Raw genomic sequence first — 8,072 nt, forward strand, 5'->3', positions numbered from 1 at the left:
TGTAGGCTCTACAACAAACTTTAATACTCTGGATTACACACTGCCACCCACAGAGCTGCTTACAGGTACCTTTGGAGAAAGCTTTAAAGTGTAAGAGTTGCTATAAATCCTTTTTGTCATGCTAGCTCAACAGTCCCTCTTCCCCTAAATATTTTTGCCCTCTATTTCCTTAGGAAAGGGATTTACACATAACACAGGAGTTACTCAGGATCCAGATGTGTGCAAGAGGTCATGCACCTGTGGTTATTCTTCAGCAGGGGTTTCACCATGTCATTAAAGAAAAAAGGCCAGTACAGGGCAGTAAGGTCTCCTTTCTGCCTTCGACAGGACATACACCATCCCCTGCCCCTTGTTTTCAGTGCCCAAATCAAAAATCTGGAGAGCTGATCTGGTGGAAAGAGTCAGCAAAGGAGATTTCCTTCCAGTAGCCATAGAAGAGTGCAAAGGAATCCAGCATTCATGACCAATTTATCATTTTTCCCCAAATCCTCTGCCCTGTATCTACAAGTTCCCAATTCTGCAGTCAGCCAGATCTGTGCCTGTGCCTTGAGGCAGAAGGGGATGGGTGTTACTCCACATTACAGAGAAACAGCAAAACGCAGAAGATGCTGCTGAGCTCTTCCATGTCTCATAGGCAGAGGATGGAGCCAAGTGTTCACTGAGCACCCCACAGTGTATTCCTCAAAGGTTTGGAAAAATTATCAGATGTCACAACACATGCAGCCACCACCTTTGTTGTGATACTTACAGAGCTGCAGTTTCTAAGTTCAGCCAAGTGACGATGAGGGGGATGCCAAGGATGGAAACGTTGGGAACATGGATCCAGGCAAAGCTTTGGGCCGTGCTGGGGCTGCAGAGGTCGAACAAGCTGCCTTGAAATTTGATTTTTCGAGACTCCCTTCTCAGCATCTCCCAGACGGCCGCTGCTTCCTTCTGGCACTCCCAGAGCGCTGTCAGGGCACACGTGTGGAATTCATCCCAGTACCTGCAGCCAGGGGAGACACCGCATGTCAGACCCTTCGCACAGCACCAAGGAGCTGGGCAGAGCCCTGCTGCCCCGAGCCTGCCCTCTGAGCAGCAGCAACCTCAGCGTTTTGTCACCCCCTCCATTGTCTATCAGAGCATCTTGGCTAAAACTCCAAACAAACATCAAAACACACTGAAATTATTTCATGCTTTTTTTTTTTTTTTTTCCCCTTTCTCTGGAAGTCAATAAAATCCATTATTTTCCATCAACAACTGTTTCCCTTCAGCACCGAGCACCCTGAGTGTCTAAACTAGACTGCAAACAAAGGCCCAGCACATTTCATTCATAGCTTTCTCCAAGCTGAGTCAAGGGCAAAATGCGAGCACAAAGCAAGGGGAAGGACAACGGCTCCTGCAGACCATCGCAGCTTTATAATTAAGGTATGGGCAGGGGCAGGAGGAGTTATTCTCTGTGTTCTCATTAGACACTTCTCCACGTATCTGCTGGATATTGCCCTGCGTGAGTAGAAGCCATTCAGTGGAAAGAGGCTCTTGGGGAGCACCAGGGAAAAACAACAAGACGGGCAAAAGTAACCCCCAGTCCTGCGGGAACAAACCAGGAGCTGCTTGCTGAAGACCCCTTGGCTGCCTCCCCTGGGGATGGCAACGTGGATTTTTTTTTTTTCAGATCCAGAGCTAGAACCAGGCAGGGAAAAACGGCAGAAACACGGCTGAAAAAAGCAGTGCCCGAGAAGACTCTCCTGGGAGGGCTGTGGTGAACACCACCCCACCAGTCTGGTATGCTGGGGCCAGCACCACGCAGGATGGCCCCACACTGCATTTATCCAGAGCAGTATCCAGCCTGCCAAGGCTTTGTCTCCTCCCTGAGCTCCCTCCTTGCCTCTGGTGAAGGAGTGCGGTGGCTCTGAAGAAGCTGGGTGGGTGCCCACAGGTGTCAAGCTGGGCAGGGAGGGGTGGGCTCCAGCTCTCCAGGGACCAGGACAGCAGGTACCAGGCTGGGCCACGTTCCCCACCCAGCATAGGGAGGATGAGAATGGACATCCCTGTCTGATTCTTTTTTTCACTGCTGAGTACCTGAGGATAGTAGGGCATTAGACTCCATATCAACCTCCCCAAAGGCTCCTGTAGGTGCTGTGATGGGGAGGGCACCCACAGCCTGGCAGGTTGCTGCACACACACTAGTCCCGACACACCTGAATTCACAGGCGAGGTCTCTGTTTTGTAGGTACAAACCCACAAAATAAAACAGCAGGAGCCTGAAAGTCTCAGCAAATGCCATGAGCCATCCTCTCCTCTGGAAGTGGCTCCTCTCCAAAACAAAATCTTCCCCAAGGGACAGATAAGTCTCTATGTCACACTTGCCATTAACCTTCCCCCCATGACTTCTTTCAAAGAGAGCTTCTTTTACCTGAAAAGAGCTTCACAAAAGCGTTTCATATTGCAGCTCTTTGGAGCAATGCATGTCCTGGCACCAATGCTGGGGCAAGGCAGGGACCAGCTGTGGGCAGCACCCCACTGGGTCCTATCTGGCTCCCCGGCCTCTGGCAGCCCACAGCACCCCGAGGCAGCACCCTCCTGCCCTCCCCTCCACCCCAGCTTTGCTGTCCCACATTAACTGGGGCTGGGCACCACCTCCAGGCCATAGTTTACCTGCAAACCCAGGACCCCCAAGAGGACAGGAGCAATCACTCTGCCACCTCCCCCATCCCACCAGGACACCAGGGACATGTGCCACCCCTCGGGAAGGCGATGCAGCCTGGCTGGCTGAGCAGGGACCCTGCACGTGGGAAAGGGGCAGCTTGGTTTTGTCCAAGTGCCCTGTGCTGGAGATGACACCTTGTGCAGTCAGGCAGATCCCAGCACTCTACTTAGTTTTCCTACCGGGGCTTACGTCAGAACGCCAGCTGTGAGGGAGTTCATTAAACCGAGTCATTGTGGCAGAATAAATGTCCCCAGATAATGAGAAAAGCTGGTGCCAACGCAGGTAACCTTCCACGCTCGCTCCTGAGCTGCAGCAGCACCAGAAGGCAGCTCTGCCAGGTGAGAGTTAAACCTGGCCCATGTCTTCAGGCAAAGGATGGCTGGGGGAAGGCAGAGGGGGATGACAGCTCCTGCCTGGTTCTGCTTTCAGCTGGGATGGCAATTCCCAATGTTTCACCCTTCACAGCCTCCATCTGCTCAGCCAGGCAGGTTGCCATCAAGCGACTTGCCCACGCCGGCTCTGGGGCAGCACCGCGCATGCTGAGCCAAGACACCACCAGCCCCATGCCGGCTCCCAGCTCTGCGTCTGTCCCTCACCCACGCTCCCAGAGAGGGGACTACAGCACCAGGAAAGTAGACAGCAGTGGAGGAAGTTGAGGGTTAAAGGCCAGTAATGCAGAAATATTTCCTGGCAGGAAGCTGAGGCCTCATCAATCTCTTCCTCCAGCCATGGCAAGCCCGGCTAGCTGTGCACTGGGACCAGCAGCAGAAGCTGGCATGGGCCAGAAGGTGCAGAGCCCCAGCCCCACAGGCAGGGAAGATCCCAGGACCTGTCCGGTGATGCCTGGTTAGTGCCCCAGAGTCTGTCAAAAAGCCTCAACTCACACATTTCATGGGAGCTTCAGCAAAGGAATCACTCCTCCAGCAGTCAACCACAGCATGTGCTGGGTTGCATGCTTGGTGGTTTTCTAATACCAAGAAGCCACATTTTAGAAAAAAAAAAAGTATATATTGCAGCCCAAACCAGAGCAGCTCCCATTTCAACCCAGCCTTCAGCCATGTCCCAGAGAGGATGTTTGTCCTGAGCTAGGCTGTCCTGTGGAGAAGGGGGAATAAAGACTAGATCACAGCAACCTCCCATCGGCATGTTTGCTGGCAGGGGAATGCATGGAAGAAATAAATGAATTTTTAAAAAGTAGGGGGTAGTTACTTTTCCATTCTCCTCAAGCAAGAGTTTTGTTGAAGCATTTTCTGCTTCTAACAACCACCAAAGTTAGATATTTCAGCTGGGGCAGGCAGGAGGGCTGGGGACCCTCCACTTGCCTCGGTGGCAACACCAGCCCCTCATACCGGCTTGCTCAGAGCCCGACCTGCCTCCGCTGACTGCCCTGTCCCAGCTGTCCCCTGCCCTGCCATGGCCCCATCCATTGCCGGCCAGCACCTCGGAGCATGCTGGCACCTCAGAGCCGGTCCCAGAGCCTGCACCCCATTGCTAAGGGCGATGCCTTACCCTCCCAGCCCACGGTGGTTCTCAGCAGCTTGGAAAGCCTGACCCGCAGGGCACTCAGCCCTCCACCTTGCCCTGGCAGGTTTCCACGACCCCAAGGCACGTTGGTTTTCCTTTAATTGCTGTCTACAGTTCTTTAGAACTCCTTTCCACTTCCCACAACTCACTGCCAGGGACACAGAGCAGTCTCCATCTCTCTCTCAAATATTTTATTTCCACCTTTCACTTGCCCTCCCCACCTTGCTGCTTCTGCTTGTCTACTTTTTAAGCAGACCTTTCCCCAAACCTGCCCAACACCACCCCTCGTTACCCAACTCTTTTCCCATGATTTCTCTTCTGCTAAAGGCAATGGCCACTCAACACCGCCCTCCTGCGACACTTGCTACAAACTCACCAAAATCAGGGGTGGGGTAAATTCAAGCCAGAAGGACGAAGGGTCTCAGAGGGAGAAGATGGGTCTTGGTGGCAGAAGGCTTGCTTTGGGCAGCTGAATCTGACTCAAGGCTGGGTGCAGCCTGCTCTCTGCAGCACTGGAGCCTGGAGCAGCCCAGCCACGTGCGAGTCGCTGCCTGAAACCTGGGTGTCCAGGGGAGCCTTTCCCGGGGGGCAGAGGGGTTGGGTCCCACCAGCCCCACTCCTCCCAGCTGCAGGTGTGCAGGGGGTCGCAGGACAAGTCCTGGGGGTGGGAGCTATTGTCAAGGGCTGGGAATACAAACTCCAGCCGGAGCCAAGCTGCAGATGGATGGATGGATGGATGGATGGATGGATGGATGGATGGATGGATGGATCTCAGTGGGTCTGCCTGAAATCGGAGCGAAGTGGGGAGCATGTGTGTGTGTGCGCACACCGGTGGGATCCAGGAGCGCAGGAGAAGAGTTCAGAGAGCAGCACCCAGCACAGGGGCAATGCCAAAAAGCCCCACTGGCTGTGCACCACTGTAAACCCCCCCCAACCCTCCCTCCTCCGGGGACAGGCCCCACGGGATGGGACATGCAGGGGGTCCTGATGTGGGGCCATACTCACCCACAGACTCGGGGCAACCCCTGCAGCTCGATGCCATCCGCCTCCTCGTACGTGGCCATGTTTTCCCCCAGCTTGAGGACGCAGTCCGAGAAGCCTTGGTAAATGTCAGTGCAGGCAGTGCCCGATGCCAGCAGCCCGGCCAGGTGCCCTGCCAGCCACCGAGGGGGTCGGTGTGAGCACCACGACCTTTGGGGATGGAGCCCACCACCCAGGCTCGGCGAGCTCCCCCTTCCACGCAGGACGCACACAAACCACACACCATCTCTCGCCCGTGCTCAGCCCTGCCTGCGTTTGCAGAGAGCCTGAAAGAGCCGCTCTGCCAGGGCAGGGAGCCGATGCGGGGGCAGTTGGGGCGCCCCGCACGCAGCAGCAGCACCCCCGGCGCGGGGCGGAGGGCAGGGACAGGCGGGGGGGGGGGGGGGCGGGCATGGCCAGCTCAGCACCGGCAGCCAGGAGCCACCAGGAAGAGACACACGGCACCGACTTGGGGAGGAGGGAGGGGACCCCGCATCACCTCCCGCCTGGACACCCCAGACGCCACGTGGGAAGCCGCCCCTCCCCAGCCCGGGCACCCCAAAAAACCCGACCCCCCCGCCCCGGGCAGCCTTACCCATGGCGAGGAGCAGCACGGCCGCGCCCCGCCGCTGCCCCATCCCGCCGCCGGCTCCGCGGCTCCGCCCGAGCTCCAGCTCCAGCCCCGCTGCCCGTCCCGCTGCCCGTCCCGCTGCCCGTACCCCCATGGCCGGCAGCGCTCCCCGCCCGCCTCCGCGGGGAGGGCGCCCGGCCCCGGCCGCCGCTAATGAGCAGCTTTGGCCGCGGCTGATGAAGGAGGGGCTGGGCCGTGGCTAACGAGTGCCCGGGGGCAGCCCCGAGCCCGCACTCCGCACCCCCGGCCCCATCGCGCCCCGCAGCCCCTTGGCCCCTCGACCCCCGGAGCTCGCAGCGTGCCATCCCCCCGGGACTCCCTGCCAGCACCCAGGGCTCCCCACCCGCTGCACCCCACATCCAGGGACCCTGCACCCCCCGCACCCACAGCACCCTGTCACCAGCACCCTCCCCCCCGCAGGCCGCGCTGCCCACTCCGCGCGTCACCCCCCGAGTGGGGCCGGGCCGGGCCGGGGCCTGCAGCAGGAATGCGCTTTGCCTCGGGTTGAGTCTCCTGCAACGCCCAGGGGAAAGCAAAGCAGGACGTGAAGCAAAGCCCCGAGTGTGTGGAACTTCAAAGCTGCAAACATGGGCACCGACAGCTACAAAACCTCCCCTCATCCTGGCACCAGCCATCCCCAAGGCTCTCATGGCACTCAGGGAACGAGTTGGGATTTTACATCTCTACGGCTAGATCCTGGCTCTTGCCCCACAAGTCCTTTTTCTTTTCCTCAAGCATGAACGGAAGCAGAGGGTTTCCTGGCTGCTTTGATGTCATCACTACTGGCCTTGCCCACATCAGAACTCACTCTTTGCTGGTGACAGCTTTGCTCTTGGGGACACCACTCTCCAGCAGCCCATGAACCCCGCTGGTGCCCAGTGCCGTGAGCGCCGTCAGTGGGACCCGCTCTGTGCACAGGTACCCCCTGCCCCCGGGGCGGCCGTGCCAGCACCCCCAGCCGCCTCCAGCCCCGGGAACCCAGAGCAAGTGGAAAGCACAACCCTGCCAACGCCGCCTGTACCCAAAGCAAACGCAAAGAGAGCTTGGGGCTGAAAAATGTAAAGAAATCTATTTACATAACAACAGCTAACAAAATAAACTACATAACATATATACATCTTTCCTTCAGTCCCAACAGCGTGAAAAACATAAAGAAATCTATTTACAAAACAACAGAGAACAAAACAAACTACATAACTTATATACAGATTTCCTTCAGCCCCGCCAGCGTGTCCATGTGCCCTGCAAGAAAAGGAAGCGGCACGGTCAATTCAGGTAGACTGCTGATGGTCATGGTATTTGCCACAGCCCTGGGACACGCTGGGGAGAGCAGGACTCTGCCACCAGCGCTAAGCCCCGGCTGGGCTTAGGGTTAGACTTGGGTTGCCTGGCCCTAAGGAATCGCTCGCTTCCCAAAGCAGACAGGTGCTCAGGGCAGCGCGGCAGTGGCGGTTCTGCCACCAGGAGGAGGGGACCGAGTGCTCCTGCAGCAGGGCCCACCCACCCCAGCCCCAGCCCCAGCCCCAGCCCCAGCCCCAGACTGGCAGCAGGCAGCCCACCCTCACTGCGGGCAGGGAATGGGGAGCACGTGCCTGTGTTGCTGCTGGCGGGTCGATCTGCATTTCCACCTCCCTGTCCATCTCCTCTTCCACCTCCATCGCTTCCTCCCCCTGCTCTTCCACTTCCATCTCCTCCGCCGCTTCCCTGCTGCTGTCTGGTGTTCCCGCAGCCTCAAGCACAAGGTTCCACACCCTACGTCAAAAGCCAAGCAGAAAAGTCCATTGGTGGTGCCCCGGCCAGCCGAGCGCAGCTGTGGGACAGGAGGCTCGGCACCCCTGCCCCCTCTCACTGCCCAGGGAGAGCCGTGGGGTGATGGGGCGCTGGGCACGTCCCCAGCAGGAGCTGGCTGGAGGCTGGGCGGCTCCTTGGCCGCTGGCACCCACCGGTCCAGATGGATCAGGACCTGCAGCTGGTGGACCTTGTGCTTCTTCTGCTTCAGCAGCTTGGGAAGCGGCGAGGGCTTGACAATCTGCGGGAGGAGAGAGGACAGGGGTGAGTGGCCCTGCTCCCTGCCCCGCGGGGCGCTGGGCACAGACCCCAGCCCCACCACGCACAGACCCCATTCCCGCGCCTCACTCGGCGCCCAGAAGCTCCTTACCCTGTGCAGGGAGCTCTTGCTCTCTGTGCTGCTCTGCGGGCAGGGCTCAG

General features: G+C 58.2%; 1 protein-coding gene across 1 annotated transcript; it reads right to left on the reverse strand.

The window, feature by feature from the left end:
* On the reverse strand, window positions 1-5,937 carry LOC141931294 (neuritin-like). The gene is made up of 3 exons (XM_074843253.1): window positions 5,829-5,937; window positions 5,219-5,366; window positions 1-985 (listed from the first exon to the last, which is right to left on the reverse strand). The coding sequence occupies exons 1-3, from the start codon at window positions 5,869-5,871 to the stop codon at window positions 745-747; spliced, it is 432 nt and encodes a 143-aa protein (XP_074699354.1). The 5' UTR covers window positions 5,872-5,937; the 3' UTR covers window positions 1-744.
* Window positions 5,938-8,072: the final 2,135 nt, after the last annotated feature.

Source organism: Strix aluco, chromosome 17, assembly GCF_031877795.1.
Source record: "Strix aluco isolate bStrAlu1 chromosome 17, bStrAlu1.hap1, whole genome shotgun sequence".
In the NCBI taxonomy this organism is placed as follows: Eukaryota; Metazoa; Chordata; class Aves; order Strigiformes; family Strigidae; genus Strix; species Strix aluco.